We start from the raw sequence: 17,798 nt of genomic DNA, 5'->3' as shown, positions 1-17,798 counted from the left end.
TTGCATGCACTGCTTACACTTGGTTTTTCGTGTAACTAATTGTCACCGCGATGTTTTGCAGATGTTCGCAAATCAGCGGTGCGCAAGGCTGGAAGGGGGATGCCAAGTTCAGTCTACTTTTTCCATGTTAGCAGAACAACTTTCAGAGGTCAAAACTTATGTCCTCACTTTTCTTTTCTCCAATTAGCTTCTATCTTTTCTTTTTTCTTTTTTTTGATATGCAATTAGCTTCAACCGTGCTGTTTAATAATCTGTTATTACTAGCTAAGCAGGACATTTTTTTGTAATAGCAGCATGGTGGCTTGTTCAATCCGGCATAGATGTGTACCAATTCTTTTCTCATGTGTTTAAAGAAGATAACGATAGAGTTGAAAGAGCTGAGCAACTTCAACTTCAACTTCTTGTAAAGAAGGTTTATGGTAATACTCTCAAGGGTGTTGCATCACTTGTTTTTGCTTCTATTGGAGCAGGGATCGGTGCAACCCTGTTTCACCCCTCTGCTGGTCAGTGGATTGGTAAGCCCATTACCCTTTGCCTTGTATCATACATTTATGGACCAAAATGGATGTCATAGAGTAAAAGATGAGGAATGAAAATAACCAAATTAGCTAATTTTGTTAATTTCTTTGATATCCCTGTGTTGGAAAACATTTTTGCTTTTGTAAATTTCTCCACAAATCCACGATCGAAATACAACCCTTGTGAAGAACAAGTTTGATGCACGCAAAGGGGCTAAATAACACGTTGAATTTTCTATAATGATTTGTTAATTTGTAGTTTTGTGCATTTTGCAGGCTGTACTGTTGGAGATCTTGCAGGGCCTGTTATTCTATCTTTCTGTTCAGAGAAATTTTTCCGTGCGAACTTTTAGAGCAGCGGCTGAGACTTTCTTTGGGATCTGATAAAAAACAAGGTTGACTTGACTGATTCTTAAGATCTTGCTAATGTATAATGCAGAAGTTATTCAAAATCTAGTTTCGAGAATTTAACACCTACTACCAGTCCTCAAGTTTTGCTTTCTTTTACCTTGCGATTGCATGCAGGAATGATCTGATTCTCAAGCAAATCCATTTACTCAAGTAAATCCACTTATGTTGATTGATCTCGGATCAAGTTGACTTTTGACGTGATTGATGGTATCGACAAGACCGAAAAAACCCAATACGGTTTCAAATTTCAATCATCAAAAACAAATGGATCAGTTGAAAACAGTCAGGAGCTGCTACCTGAATTAATCCAGTAATCGAGAACAGGAACAGTGGAACACAAAGTAAGCCAATATATTTCTGAATATAGTTTGTACAAAAAAACCTAATGTACAGTCTAATATAATTCTGCAATGAGAAAAAATTCATAATCCATTAAGGGAGGAATCTGAGAAGTTGATTATCCATTCTGTACATGTAAAGAGTACCAATCGCCTTGGCTTTGTTCTGTTTTCTTCACACACTGGCATGAGCTCTTTTAAGTGTCCCAAATCATCACAACCGCGATCACGCCAATCCCCAACAACACGGCCAAAAACTTGTAAAAAGGCATATCAACCAAAACCAACTTCTGCGGCAAGTAACCCTTGGCTAGCAAATGATTTATGGAAACATAGAAAAAAACCCCACAAGCCAGAGCCATAGAAATGGCGTAAATCCAATCTGCCACGGCGCCTTGAGTAGTGGCGTCAATTACAATTCCAATGGCAACTCCAATCGGACTTGAAATGGCGAATGCAAAAGCATAGGCGGCACAGGATAAAAGGGGACGATCGGGAATCATACGAAGGAGAGCAATACCCATAGCGATGGCTGCGAATATCTTGTGGAGGCAGATGGTCCACAGAGCTTTCCAAGCGTTGGCCTCTGTTTCTGCTACTCCAATGGCAATGCCCTCAAAGACGGAGTGGAAACACAGTGCGACTATGAGCAAGATGCAGTCCCCAAGTGATATCGCAGATGTTGCAAGTGGATCTTCCTCTTCCACAAAGTGGTTGTGTGGACTGCCATGACCCTATTATATGAACAAGCAGTCAAGTGTCTGGTTAGAACCACCATGGATTGAGTCCTTCCCAAATAGTCAATCAAAAGTACTGTAATTTGGAACAATGGACCTGAAAGATGTACTCTTAATGGCTTTTTTCTAAGTCCCTCACCTGATATTGTGACCCTGTAGTCATCCCAGTGCTACTGCCTCTCCCGTATCCTGTACCAAAGAGAATACAGATCAAACACATACGCTAAGAAGAAAACAACTTTTCCATACTTCTCGGAGCCGAAACATTCGTGAGGATGATTCTGAGTCCGATTTTCATGAGTTTGTTGAAGTAATTCAAGGAACTTCAGCCAATTTTGAACGTCAAAGAAGATAAATGGTGCATGTATGTATATGCGAGTAATCAGGTCATTTCCTCCAACTAGGACTAATACCCAGAAGTATATTAATCATGTCCAGCAAAGAACATTAAAGAATAAGGCTGCATCTGTATTCACCAGCAAACGAATCATATAACTAAGATCTCGATGGAATCAAAATCACCTCTTGTTATTAAACAATCCATCGGTTTTGGAACATTAGGAACTCAACAAATCATGCCTTGTGTAGCTGACAAGGAAAGGCTATATGGCATAGTTTGTTGGAAAAATTGGCTGCTGCAAATTCTGAACTGTTGGCGAAACCTCCACAAATGCTGAAATACCCTTCGAGTCATGACTATGTCGCTTTCCTAAAGACAGTATTTGCCCCCACCAATACCGGTATGCAAAGGGTTACAGCAAACCTGCCTTCAAGATAAATCGAAGCCCGAACTCGAAGTTCTTTCCGTTTGCGTTTGCACTAACGAAACAGACAGAATACCTGCTGAACGGAAATGAGAACCGAGAACCACTGCGTTCTGCAGCAAAACAGAATGCAGAATGAATGCTAAGAAGTATAGAGAGAGATGTGGAATTTCGGATTTTTTGTATGTATATATGCACTGGATTCTGCTAAGTAGTGGTCTATTTATAGGCCACTACGCACCCATTGAGAATGGGTATGCACCCGATCTAGTCTGACCGTTGGATCAGATCCTACGGTCCAGTTCGATCAGTCACACCCCGTCACACGGAACTGGTGTGCTGTTTCACTCACACCCAATCGGATTTGATCCAATCCGTTGGATCGAGCCTATTCGCGGCCGACGGCTGTGATCACAACTCCACGGACCAAAGTGCGCCGCTAAAGCGCCACAATGCACCACAGCCCACGCCACACAGCCCACGCCGCGCGTGTGCGTGTGTGAGTGTGTACCGGCTCTGCCGGTATGGTGCGAAGCACCAAAAGGCTGCACCACACTAGATCATTAGTTACTTACATTAGAAATGTTTCCTAATATATATCACTCCAACATCTCTCAACTAACCAATGTGGGACAAAGCTCACAAAGAGGAAAACAAGCATTCTAAGAAAACAAAGGAAATTTACAAAACCAAAACCGACGACTCTTTTATTTTGAAAATCTCTAACAATCCCCCACCATTTTCGAAATACAGATGAAATATTCTCGGTTCTTATTACAAGGTTTATGCATACATAAATAGTGTCTTGCGACTTCAACTATTCACTTAGTGAAACATATCAAAGCTGGTCAGGGCAGCATAGTAGACGTGTCTTTGAACTAGTTGTCCTCTGTCGACCAACCGGACGTGTCTCACACATAATCCTCTAAATAATGCAGATATCCCAATCGGTTGACCCGTGAACTGGCCTTGGGTCTTTTATCTTGATTTCATGAACGCTCTAAGGTCTAGCCCCTGTGACCAATAGGAAGCGGCACCACCTCCACATTCACATAGGTAGATCGCTATCCGTGCTCCTATAACATTAGCACAAAACAATCTATTAAGAACTAAGTAGTTCAACCTCCTTTGTATTCACATTATAGGTACAAAACACTTTACCTTGGAATGTGTAAAATAGCTTTAAAGTGTTTTCAATCACGACATATGGTGTAGTTTCTCATTGAACTCAAGAGATTGAGAGTATCAACCGGTTGAGTTGAGTTTCCACCAGGAATGATTAAACTAATTGGGCAAAAGTCCCATTCCCCTTGATGTTTTCAACACCAAATCCCTTGCAAGGCCTTTCGTAAAAGGATCCGCCTAGTTTTGACTTGACTTAACAAAATCAATGGTTATCACCCCATCAACAATCAATTGTCTTACATAGCTATGCCTTAGTCCAATATGCCTGGACTTTCCATTATACACTTGGTTATACGCTTGCGACAACGTAGCTTGACTATCACAATGCAGCGATACAAGTGGCATAGGCTTAGGCCACACTGGAATTTCCAACAACAGATTTCTCAGCCATTCTGCCTCCTTACTACCAGAAGTTAATGCTACAAACTCGGCTGCCATTGTCGAGTCTGTTATCAACGTTTGCTTCTTAGATCCCCAGGAGATTGACCCTCCACCAAGTGTAAACACCCAACCACTCGTTGACGAGTGATCATTCCGCTCAGTAATCCAACTAGCATCAGTGTATCCTTTTAGAACCAAAGGATATCCACTATAGACTATTCCATAATCTATAGTCCCTTTGAGGTACCGCAGTACTCTATATACTGCATACCAATGCACATGCCCAGGATTATTAGTATAACTACTAAGTCTCCCTACCGCATATGCAATGTCCGGTCTTGTACTTGTCATGGCATACATCAAGCTACCAATCACTCTAGAATACTCTAGTTGTGACACTGCTCTCCCCTCATTAAGATCCAATGGTGATTGAGAGTCATATGGAGTAGACACCGGTTTGCTTTCAAAGTAATTAAACTTCTTTAAAATCTTCTCAATGTAATGTTCCTGGGATAGAATCAAGTGACCACCACTTCTTTTAATTCTTATACCCAATATTACATCAGCAATACCCATATCTTTCATACTAAAATTAGCAAAAAGAAAAACTTTTGTACTCTGAATGCTCTCTTGGTCTGTACCAAAAATAAGCATATCGTCTCCGTACAAACAGATAATGACTCCTCGTTTGCCATTAAATTTACTATACACGCACTTATCAGATTGGTGTATTGTAAAACCATTTGACATAACCACTTTGTCAAACTTCTCGTGCCATTGCTTAGGTGCTTGCTTAAGTCCATAAAGAGACTTTATAAGCTTGCAAACTGTGTGCTCATAACCTTGCACAACAAACCCCTCTGGTTGCTTCATATAGATTTCCTCATCTAACTCACCATTAAGGAATGCAGTCTTGACATCCATTTGGTGTATCTCAAACTTGTATATAGAAGCAAGAGCAATTAAAACTCTAATTGTTGAGATTCTAGCAACTGGGGCATAGGTATCAAAGTAATCAATACCTTCTTTCTGGGTAAAGCCTTTGGCTACAAGTCTGGCCTTGAACTTATCAATAGTTCCATCAATTTTCATTTTCTTCTTGAAAATCCATTTACAAGCAATTGGCTTAGAACCAGGCGGTAAATCCGCCAGAACCCATGTATTATTACCCATGATAGAGTCCATCTCATCTTGGATAGCCTCTTTCCAGAAAGCTACGTCTTGCAATTTCATTGCTTCCTCAAATGTCAAAGGATCATTTTCAACGTGAAGTGAAAATACAGTGTGAGCACATGAAGTCTCTCTAGTGCCTTCAACTAGATAAACTATGAAATCAGGACCAAACGTTTTCTCTGTCCGAACTCGTTTGCTCCTTCTCAATTCAACTTGTTCCTCAAGTTCATTTCCTTCAACTGGAACCTCTAAAGGCTCGTTGTCCTCTTCGGACATCAAAGGAAACTCTTCCGAATCTTTATTAGACTCCAAATCTTTACTAGATTTTAACTTTGGAATTCTGTCAAATTTGTTTTCATAGAACACTGCATCTCGAGATTCAATGATGGTGTTGATGGACACAACATCATTAGGCTCGGCCACTAGAAATATATATGCTTTACTGTGCAAAGCATATCCAAGGAATACACACTCGATTCCTTTTGGACCCAGTTTCTTCCTTTTAGGTCCAGGCAATCTCACAATCGCCCTACACCCCCAAGTCTTAAAATAACTCAAGTTTGGTTTCCTTTTTGACCAGAGTTCATATGAAGTAATGTTATACTTTTTGAGAGGTACTCTATTCAGGATATAAGTAGCGGTAAGTATGGCTTCGCCCCACAAACCTTTACTTAATCCTGCATTGCTTAGCATAGCAACCACCATCTCAGATAAAGTTCTATTCTTCCTTTCGGCCACTCCATTCTGTTGTGGTGTATAAGCTGCAGTTACTTCATGAATTATCCCTACTGATTCACAATAATCAGGGAAGTGATATTCACCACCCCTGTCAGACCAAAGACGTTTTATCTTCAAACCACATTGATTTTCAACTTCAGCCTTATATGCAACAAATTTATCAAGTACTTCATCTTTGGAATGAAGCAAATAGATATAGCAAAATTTCGAATAATCATCTATGAATGTTGCCATATAAAGTTTTCCGCCTCTAGTTGGAGTGCTATGAAAATCACATACATCACTATGAATTAATTCAAGTAATGAAGAAGTCCGCTCAATTTTAGGAAATGGCAATCTGGTTATCTTTGATTCCAAACAAATCTTGCATTTATCAACCATATCATTTTCAGTTTTAAGAATTAGTCCTGATTTAATCATGCAATCCATTTTCCTTGTACTGATATGTCCTCAACGAGTATGCCATAAAGAAAAAGAATCAAGCATATAAGCAGAAACAACTGTGTTATTAATATTAAGCATAAACATCCCCTCGGTTACATAGCCTTTACCAACAAACACACCACCCTTGGACACAACAATTTTGCCCGACTCAAACACTACTTTAAAACCATACTTATTAAGTAGACTTGCAAACACGAGATTCTTCCTAACTTCCGGTACATGATACACATCAGTAAGAGTCAGCGTCTTGCCAGAAGTGAACTCCAAGTCCACTTTGCCTTTTCCCTTAACTGATGCAGTTGACGCATTTCCCATGAACAGAACGGTACCATCTGCAACTGGACTATACTCTGTAAAGAACCTCTTGTTATTGCAGACATGCTTTGTCTCATCAGAATCAACCCACCAACCTCCGGCATCATCGAGGATATTCGCCTCGGAAACAACAGCAATGAATTTAGAATTCTTTGCCCCAGATGCTCCTAGATTTCCACCAGAGTTCTTCCTTTTCAGGATTTTGCAATCTTTCTTAAGATGCCCAGGTTTGCCGCAATGCCAGCAACCAGTGTCGGTAGGATCCAGCTTCTGCTTCTTCCACTTACCAGAAGACTTATCATCGTCCCTGTTCTTGCTTTTCTTGTTGGAACTTTCTTCCACCACATGTATTTTGGAAGTAGAATTATCCTTACCCTCCTGACGCCTTGTCTCTTCCTCCACCTGAAGGTGTTGGGCCAACTGATCAAGAGTAAATTCCTCGGTCTTATGTTTGAGTTCCTTTTTGTAATCTTTCCAAGCTGTAGGCAGTTTGTCAATAGCAGAGGAGACAACAATAGATTCATCCATATGCATGTTCTTAACCTTAAACTGACTGAGGATATACTGAATCTCATGCAACTGATCAATGACCGGCTTTGTATCAACCATGCGATAATTCATAAACTGACTAACAAGAAATTTCTTACTTATAGCGTCATCAGAAAGATACTTATCGGTAAGTGCATCCCAAAGTTCCTTTGCCGTCATTGAATTCTGATAGACGTCGAATAGTGAATCCGACAGTGCATTGAGGATGTGTCCTCTACAGATGTAGTCATCATTCTCCCACTTGCCCTTTTCACGGGCCTGCTCCATAGTTTCATCATCTGAATTTTCCGGTATCTCCGGACTCGGAGTAGTCAGAACATACACCACTTTCAGGGTCGTTAGCAAGAAGTGCATCTTCTTCTGCCAACGCCTGAAATTCCCACCTTCAAACCGCTCCAATTTCAGAAAGTCTTGTGTCATCTTCTGTAGAGACATCGCCGTCGTAAAATACTGTCTTTAGATTGTTGGAAAAATTGGCTGCTGCAAATTCTGAACTGTCCACAAATGCTGAAATACCCTTCGAGTCAGGACTATGTCGCTTTCCTAAAGACAGTATTTGCCCCCACCAATACCGGTACGCAAAGGGTTACAGCAAACCTGCCTTCAAGATTTGCTTTCAAGATAAATCGAAGCCTGAATTCGAAGTTCTTTCCGTTTGCGTTTGCACTAACGAAACGGACAGAATACCTGCTGAACGGAAATGAGAACCGAGAACCACTGCGTTCTGTTTTCTGCAGCAAAACAGAATGCAGAATGAATGCTAGGAAGTATAGAGAGAGATGTGGAATTTCGGATTTTTTGTATGTATATATGCACTGGATTCTGCTAAGTAGAGGTCTATTTATAGACCACTACGCACCCATTGAGAATGGGTATGCACTCGATCTAGTCTAACCGTTGAATCAGATCCTACGGTCTAGATCGATCAGTCACACCCCGTCACACCGAACTAGTGTGCTGTTTCACTCACACTCAATCGGATTTGATCCAATCCGTTGGATCGAGCCTATTCGCGGCCGACGGCTGTGATCGCAACTCCACGGACCAGCGCACCTGTACGCACGAATCGCACCCGATCGGAACCACCCCGTGTGACTCACCTGCCACGCGTGTGACACGCGTCATCCACGTCAGCGCCACCTTACTGCCAACTCGCAATAAGAAATGGCGCCTATAAGGCGCCTAGCGCTGACGTGCAAAGTGCACCGCTAAAGTGCCACAATACACCACAGTCCACGCCACATAGCCCACGCCGCGCGCGCGTGTGAGTGTGTACCGGCTCTGCCGGTATGGTGCGAAGCACCAAAGGGCTGCACCGCACTAGATCATTAGTTACTTACATTAGGAATGTTTCCTAATATATACCACTCCAACATCTCTCAGCTAACCAATGTGGGACAAAACTCACAAAGAAGAAAACAAGCATTCTAAGGAAACAAAGGAAATTTACAAAACCAAAACCGACGACTCTTTTATTTTGAAAATCTCTAACATAGTTGGTTATACTACAAATCAATTGCATTTCATTTCAATCTCGACATCACCGTTGGACCCACCAACATTCCCATTCTTTCCATACACATGAGAAATCACGAAATCAGCAAGCATCGTAATCACCGGAGATTTGGCTCTTCCGAGGTGGAAGAGTTGGAATCAGAGTCGTCGTGGCCGCCTAGGTGACACGGCCGACAATATCGGCCTCAAGCAAGCTCGCCTTGGCCCCCAAAATTTTTTGCTCAAAAAGGGCCATGTCTAGGTAGGACAACAATGAAGACACCTGTTTCATTTCTTTATCGCAAATTCTACTTTTTAATTCCTCCCGTCAACAAGAATATTCAATCCAAAAAATTTAAGCATCAATCTACCTAAAACTATAAAGAAAGACAGACAAAGACTGTTGTTTGACTTTTTTGGTCCCCAAAGTATTTCCGCCGTGCCACTTTGATCCCCAATATTTCAATTGCTAACATTGCAATCCCAAAGTATCAATTTTGTATTTAAATGGTCTCTGCAGCTCACGCCGTTCCTTCTCTCCTTCAAAACCAAGGGCAAAGTTGATATTTCACCTCAAAACGGTATCGTTTGGTTGAAAACGGCTTTTTGACTTTTTTGGTCCCTAACGTATTTCCGTCATGCGGTCCCCAATATTTCAATTGCTAACATTGTATCCCCAAAGTATCAATTTTGTGTTTAAATGGTTCCTGCGGCTCACGCCGTTCTTTCCCTTCGTCAAAACCAAGGGCAAGGTTGGTATTTCACCTTAAAACGGTGTCGTTTGATGGAAATATAGATTTTTCTTTTCCATGGTTCTCTTAGGGTTCTCATTGAAAATCTTAAAGTAAAAAAATAATAATTATGACCCTCCAGGATAAAATTATCAAAAAATTAATATCTTTGCACAGGTTCAAACAGATTGAAAATTTGAACACTTAATTTTTTCACCATATTTTTTAATATAGAAACAGCCTCAAAAAATCAATGTTTTGACTTTAAGGCTTTCAATATTTTGACTTAAAGGGTCATAATTAATGTTTTGACTTTAAGGCTTTCAATGAGAAAGCTAGAGAACCATAGAATAGAAAAAATTATTATTTCATCTCTTTAGGATAAAAAAATAATTATGATCATTTAGGATAAAATGATCAGAAAATTAAGATTTTCGTACCGGTTCAAACGAGTTGAAAATTGAAACACTTGATTTTTTAGGCTTTTTATATATTAAAAAATATGGTAAAAAAATTAAGTGTTCAAATTTTCAATCTGTTTGAACCTGTGTGAAGATCTTTAAGTTTTTTGATCATTTTATCCTAAAGAGTCATAATTATTTTTTTGACTCTAAGACTTTCAATGAGAACCCTAAGAGAACTATGGGGAAAAAAAAATCTATGTTTCCAACCCAACGACACCGTTTTGAGATGAAATACCAACCTTGCCCTTGGTTTTGACGGAGGAGAGCCGCAGAGACCATTTAAACACAAAATTGATACTTTGGGGATGCAATGTTATCAATTGAAGTATTGAGGACCAAATTGGCATGACGGAAATACGTTGGGGGACCAAAAAAGTCAATAAGCCGTTTCCAACCAAACGACATCGTTATGAGGTGAAATACCAACTTTGCCATTGGTTTTGACGGAGGGAAGGAACGACGTGAGCCGCAGGGACAATTTAAACACAAAATTGATACTTTGGGAATGCAATGTTAGCAATTGAAATATTGGAGATTAAAGTGGCATGGCGAAAATATTTTGGGGACCAAAAAAATCAAAAAAGCCTTCATTTTTTACTTGCAAAATTACTTTTTAATTCCTCCCATCGAAAAGATGTTCAATCCAAAACATTTAAGCATGAATCTAACTAAAATTTTAAGGAAAGACGAACAAAACAAAAGATTCATATCGTAAAGATCTAAGGGGGCTCATACGTCCTTCTCCTTTATCCAGGTTTGAAACCGGCTGCAAAAAGATGGTAAGACTCTAAGAAACAAAGGATTCATGTCGTAAAAATCTAACTGGGCTTTTTTTACGTGTTTGTTGTCAACTATTCCCTCCGTCCCATAATATTTGTTCGGTCTGCAAAACGGAGACGTAAAAATAATACTATTTTTGTAAGAAAATTTGAAAAAAAAATCAACAATTTACTAAATCTCGACGAGTTCTTCTAACTTATGAAAAAAATTAAATTTTTTCTCAAAAGAAATGCATTATTTTGTAGTCCTCGTTTCGCGGACCAGACAAATATTACGAGACAGAGTGAGAACCTAACACGCAAGCCTTCCCTTTTCTAGCACGCAACCCACCTCTTTCATCCAGGTTCAAAAGACTCTAAGCACGACACACAAGACGGAGTTCAAGACGAACAAAACATCAAAACAAGAAAATCAACAACAAAGCACAAACCTTGAATCTCGACATCGCCGCCGCCGTGGAGCTCACCACCACCATTCCCATTCTTCCCGAACACATGGGAAATCACGCAATCCACAAACATGGTAATCAAATACCCAGCGCAAGCCAACATGAACGCAAAAGGGTAAGGTTTACTCGTCAAATCCCCAAACGTCTCGTTCGAGTCGCTCAGGAAATGCATCATCGCCGTCCCCAAGAACACGCCCCCGGCGAATTGCGTCCCCAGGACCAAAAAGCCCTCGTTCCATCTCATAAAATACGGCGATATGCCACCGACGAACGTGCCGATGAATACGAGGATTAAGCACCATATTTTTACCAGGACAAGTGGTTTTGTGCGGAGGTTTGGCGGGGGTGAGTCGGAGTCGGAGTCCGCGTCGGAGTGGTCGCCGTGGGCGGCGGCGGAGAGGAGGAGGAGAGAGAGGAGGGGGAGGAGGGAGAGGAGTTTGGACATTTGGATGGTGGGTTGATTAGGTCAGCCATTTTGTTTGGGTGGGGTTGAGGGTTTTTAAAGAGGAAGTGTTGTACTGCAAACAGACAAAGACGATGAGAGAGAGAGAGAGAGAGAGAGAGTGTGTGTGTGTGTGTGTGTGTGTGAGACAGTGAGAGTGTAGTACTCGGAAGGGAAGACGACGCGATTGGAAAGAGTAGTACAAGTTGTAGTAACTGAAAGCGGAAGGGTTGTGGGCCCGGTTGGTACGAGTTTCGGGGGCCCCACTATCGCTTTCTCTTGCGTAATTATTCAAGGTACAAGAGATCCCTAGGGCCCAATTGGTGCATTATTTAGAAAAAATGACGGGTTTACAGAGGAGATAAAATAATAAGAAGTATCAGTTAAAAAAAAATTATTCATATTAATGTGGTATTTATAGAAATAGATAAAATAATATTTAATTTGGATGAAGGATAAATTAGTGATATAAGAAAGGGTGTATAATGTAAAAAGCTATCAAATGACTCATTTGCCCTTATGCAGTATGAAATTAATTTATTCATTATATAATAACAAAATTCAATAAAATTAATTACTTTCACAATTTAAGGAATAATAATTTAGTTTACAAATAAAAATAATTAATTTAATATTTATAAATAATAAATAATAAAAAATCAATTTCAATTTCAATTGTATTTGTCAATTATTAGTACTAGAGGTTGGGACACACGCAATACTTATGCAAGCCGAATTTTCATAACATTTGTGAAAATTTGATCAAATAATAAGTGGAAAATATTTTTATAAAAATATTATGAAAATTTGACTTGCACATGTATTGTGTGTGCCGCGACCTCTAGTAATTGGTTAAAAATACCAACCTATTCATATATTTTCTCCAATCTGGAAAGGATCCATAAAAATAAATTGATTATGTCACTTTCTATCCCTTTCACATAAATGTTGGGTATATTCTACACTGCCTTCAGTTTCACTCTCACCAATAAAATACTAAAGGCTAAAGATTAAGGGAAATGATTTTGTCACTCATTTTTTTTTTGTTAACGCCACTCTCCTACAAGTGTATTTTTGCACTAAAAATATACTTATAGGAGAGTGGCGTTAACAAAAAAGAAAATGACATAATCAACAGCCAAGATTAAATAGTGAAATACCTTTTGGCTGCTTGTGAAATATATAGCCCCTTTGAATGGCAGACCCTATCCACCTGAGAAAAGTAGGAGTAGCCCCTTTGAATGACAGACCATATCCCCTCTAAATGGTGAGAGTTAAGAAAAGTAGGAGAGAGTATGGAAGAGTAGGGTAAAATGAAAAAACCTCTGTGCATTCGCTTATCAAAAGGAAAGGAAAGCGAAGAAACCTCCGTGCTTTCGCAGGTTTTGCCAAGTTTTCGTCCAAATGTGGCAGTTGAGGGGAGAAGAACAGAGAAATGTGGCGGAGGAAGTTTTCGATAGTTTTTTTTAATGTTAAAGTGTCAAATATATTCTTACAGTTACAGTACTTTTGTATTGGTTTTTTTTTTTTTAAGAGGGCATTTATGAAAAAGAAAAATATATGACACCAAAGGGGTGCTTTCTTTTTATATATTAGAATAGATTATTTTTTCATAATTAAGCAATAATTTATACATGATCACGCGACTCATACATGCACCAAATCATTTTTCCTCTTTCCTCTTATTTGTTTTTATCGCCCTTTTATAAGAGAGAGAGATAGAGAGAACAACAGAAGAGATAAGAAGAAGAAGAAGCAGCAGCTGCTACTGCTGTTCTTCGATCATGGTGAACATCCCTCTCTCTCTCTCCCCGATCTGTTGTTGATGTTCATCTTCTTCTTTTTGTTTCTTTGTCTTGTAGTGGTGGTGGCGGTTTGTGGTGGTTCTGATGGTTTGTGTGTGTGTTTTCGTGTAGGTGTGATGGTGATCTATTCTTCTTCTTCCTCTCTGTTAGCAGAGAGAGAGCCGTTGGGAGGGGGATGAGGAGGGGTGTTTTGGTAAAAAAGTAGGTGTATTATGCCGGATAAATTATGGAGAGCTTAAGGGATGACAATAATTTAACACCTTATACACCGGATTGAGGTGTGTATGCGAAGAAGGGGAAGAGTCCAATACAGGTGGAAATTGGGTTGCCTCAGTCCCATCAGCCCTCATCTGGGTGTATGGTAGAATACATCCAGTTAAAACAGCATCCAATCGAGCCCCTAGTAATTAATTTACTCCCTTCGTTCCTATTTAATTATCCATCACAGTTTTTCAAGTATTTTCAACGGCTTTTAACTCTCGACGTATGTTGCTAAAAATATGTAATAAGGATCTTGTTTGATAGATTTTAATTTTTTCTATAAAACAATCATTTAAAAAACATAAAATATAATATACGTCAAGAGATATAAGCCATTGAAAATACACGTAAAATCGCAGCGGACAATTAAATAGGGACGGAGAGAGTACAAAATTAGCATGTTAATCCGAATTTTAGAGTGTTAAGTTTGGCTCAATTATTAAACGAGTCAAAAAAATTCAGTTTGTGCTTGACTCGTCGAGTACTAACAAATGGAGCCTGGAACTGCTCGCAAGCAACCCGGCACTAGCGGCAAACGTAAGGAGCTATCCGAGAGTTGTTGGAGGCTTGACTCTTTACGAGCTTGACTTGATTGGACACAGTTATTGCAATAAAAATAGAAAATAAAAATGTTAATGATTGACCACCGTTTGGACCATCGCAAAGTATGAAAAACTGTGTCGAATCAATACATCTCTCACTATTAATACATTTTTATTACTACTACATTATTAATACATCTCTCTTTTTCGACTCTGTCTTCTGATATATCTAACTCCATCTCTTACAACAGCTCAAGAGCAGAATCTGATCTCTTTTGTCTCAAAACTTTTTGTGCTTCTGTGCGAGTCCCGACTTTTGAATTGTGTGATTTTTTTTTAACGTTTCAAATTCAACAATTGAAAAATCCCTCGATACAGAAGTACAGAGTTTTCAATAAAAAGATTCCTGCCTCCTCAAGAGTACCCATGGTCTTGTCTTTTAATGGATTTGATTTTGTCTAAACTAGTTTTTCTGCACGGCCTACTATATATATAAAATTGAAGGTTGGCTATTAAAATTTTTTTGGGGGTAGAATGTTCAGAGCTTAATCCAGCTAGCTTCATGTCGAACAATTATCATTATCCTGTCCTGAATATTAAAGGGACTTTTCAGAAGAAGAAGAAGATAAATGGCACCCAGTCGTGCTAGCTAGATGGATCCCCCTTCTGATTTGGTTAATGATTGTACCATTTATGCCATAATTTTTTTAACCAAAAGCTACTTGTTGAGCATCTCGATCAATCCACACAAAGGGGTAAGAGATACTACATAAAAGTATATATTATATAATATACACGACACAACAAGGCTAAGTATCACCTGTTGGGTAGGGATTATCAGAACTGCGAACACAAATTGACATGAACACTTGATTATAATAAAAAAAAAATTTATTACGTCTACTATATTATCGACATCCTGAATACCAACGATGGCTGTACACGAATATATTCTACTTTGCCAGTTCATAAAAAAATATCGCATAGTGTGTAGGCCCCACCTTAATATGAATGAGAAAACCCCCACCCATTTTCACCTAAAAATGGCTTAGAAATTTCTGCCACGTCACAAAATCCAACCAACAAATCCCTCCCTCCATTTTGTACAAGGTAAAAATCGGACACAGATCATTGACAAAAATGACATTGCAATTAACTTTAAACCATTGCACTAACATTTGCCATTTTGTTGGCCAAATGTAACTCAATTTAGGATCATTTTTTTAGAATGGCTCGAACTATTTTGGTAAAACCACTGGACTTGTTCTAACAAAATCTTTGGGCGCATGACGGCACTCTAATGATCTGAATCTCTTACTTCATTGTAAATCTTAGGCTCCGTTTTACTAAGGTTCTTATTTTTTAAATACTCACAATTTACAAGACAAGTCATTCTCTCATAATACATCACCTTTGATTTTAAAACAATAAGTATTTATTTGAAAATTTTATATTTCAATTAGTGGAACACACCATTAGTATATAAAATATTCATGCAAAATAGTCCATCAGAAAGAGCCTCATCCAATTATCCAAAGGCATTTATTTGTCTTGAAGAACAAAAACAACCACCTCTTAAAAAAGTCTAAACAATCCAACTGTCTATTGCATTCATGAGCTAAATCACATAATGCGTTTGCGTGAAACCATCTTCAGATCCCATCTCAAACAACTAAAATCTGCTCTCGCGCAGAATATTTTAACTAGGATCACAAGTCACGACAAATATTATTTTCTTCAACCTATATTCAACCCACTCAGAATTTGTTAGGGGTATATTGATAAGGATCAAAAAAGAATTTGTTGCATTGATGATGTACCACGCATGACCAAGACAGGTTCATTCACCAGTCAAGTTATACAACTAAAAAGGTTATGGGACCAGTTCTCCTCTCCTATTAGGACTATCATGATGTGCCATATTTGAGAAATTCTTATTTACAACACTAACCAATCTGCCACGTCACCAAATCCAACCAACAAATCCCTCCCTCCATTTTGTACAAGGTGAAAATGGGATAGAGATCATTGAAAAAAATGACATTACAAATGACTTTAAACCATTGCCCTAACATTTGCCATTTTTTTGGCCAAATGTCACTCTATTTAGGATCATTTTTTTAGAATGGCTCAAACTATTTTGGTAAAACCACTGGACTTGCTCTAACAAAATCTTTGGGCGCATGACAGCACTCTAATGATCTGAATCTCTTACTTCATTGTAAATCTTAGGCCCCGTTTCACTAAGGTTTTTATTTTTTAAGTACTCATATTATATAAGACAAATCATTCTCTCATAATACATCACCTTTAATTTTAAAACAATAAGTATTTATTTGAAAATTTTATATTTCAATTAGTAGAACACACCCTTAGTATATAAAATATTCACGCAAAATAGTCCATCAGAAAGAGCCTCATCCAAAAGCATTTATTTGTCTTGAAGAACAAAAACGACCACCTGTTACAAAAGTCTAAACAATCCAACCGTCTATTGCATTCACAAGCTAAATCACATAATGCCTATGCGTGAAACCATCTTCAAATCCCATCTCAAACAACTAAAATTCGCTCTCGCGCAGAATATTTTGACTAGGATCACGAGTCACGACAAATATTGTTTTGTTCAGCCTATATTCACCTCAGAATTTGTTAGGAGTATATTGATAAGGATCAAAAAAGAATTTGTTACATTGATGATGTACCACGCATGACCAAGACAGGTTAATTCACCAGTCAAGTTATACAGCTAAAATGGTTATGGGACCAGTTCTCCTCTCCTATTAGGACTATCATGATGTGCCATATTTGAAAAATACTTGTTTACAGCACTAACCAATCGCAACCGTGCAAATGTGTTCTGGACAGTCTGAATTTTAATGAAATTTTTCCGGGAAAAAGATCAACTCTTCTCCGAAATTTTTTTATTAACATACGGTCATGATTGAATTCTGTAAACACTTGTATACAACACCTCCGAAAATAAGATTTTCTCGCCATATTTCAGCATGTCATGTGGAAGGAATCCTCTTATCTCACTTCCAGTAGGACCACTGATGATAGTGTTAGCTTTAACTTCACATTTGCTGAGACCATGACACCACACATTTACTACGACGATCCCCATAGTCCTGGGAGTTGGGAGTTGGACAACGATGTAGCCAAAATTGAAAGATTCTTTTCATCTCGAGGACGGAAGCATCTTTTGTGAAGGAAACAAGGGACGAAATACCAAGCTATCATGGTACGGGCCTCAGAAAAGAACAAGAAAAGGCAAC

The 17,798-nt window shown here is 38.9% G+C and overlaps 2 protein-coding genes across 2 annotated transcripts; one reads left to right on the top strand and one right to left on the bottom strand.

The window, feature by feature from the left end:
- The first annotated feature begins 30 nt into the window (after positions 1–30).
- Positions 31–1,021, top strand: LOC131322352 (uncharacterized). Its single transcript, XM_058353652.1, has 3 exons — positions 31–148; positions 273–515; positions 795–1,021. The coding sequence occupies exons 1-3, from the start codon at positions 100–102 to the stop codon at positions 869–871; spliced, it is 369 nt and encodes a 122-aa protein (XP_058209635.1). The 5' UTR covers positions 31–99; the 3' UTR covers positions 872–1,021.
- A 133-nt stretch (positions 1,022–1,154) lies between these two features.
- On the bottom strand, positions 1,155–12,045 carry LOC131322349 (zinc transporter 11-like). The gene is made up of 3 exons (XM_058353648.1): positions 11,453–12,045; positions 2,144–2,193; positions 1,155–2,001 (listed from the first exon to the last, which is right to left on the bottom strand). The coding sequence occupies exons 1-3, from the start codon at positions 11,913–11,915 to the stop codon at positions 1,465–1,467; spliced, it is 1,050 nt and encodes a 349-aa protein (XP_058209631.1). The 5' UTR covers positions 11,916–12,045; the 3' UTR covers positions 1,155–1,464.
- Between the last annotated feature and the right edge of the window lie 5,753 nt (positions 12,046–17,798).

Source organism: Rhododendron vialii, chromosome 4a, assembly GCF_030253575.1.
Source record: "Rhododendron vialii isolate Sample 1 chromosome 4a, ASM3025357v1".
NCBI classification, from domain to species: domain Eukaryota; kingdom Viridiplantae; phylum Streptophyta; class Magnoliopsida; order Ericales; family Ericaceae; genus Rhododendron; species Rhododendron vialii.
This window is presented reverse-complemented; position numbering and strand designations above follow the sequence as displayed.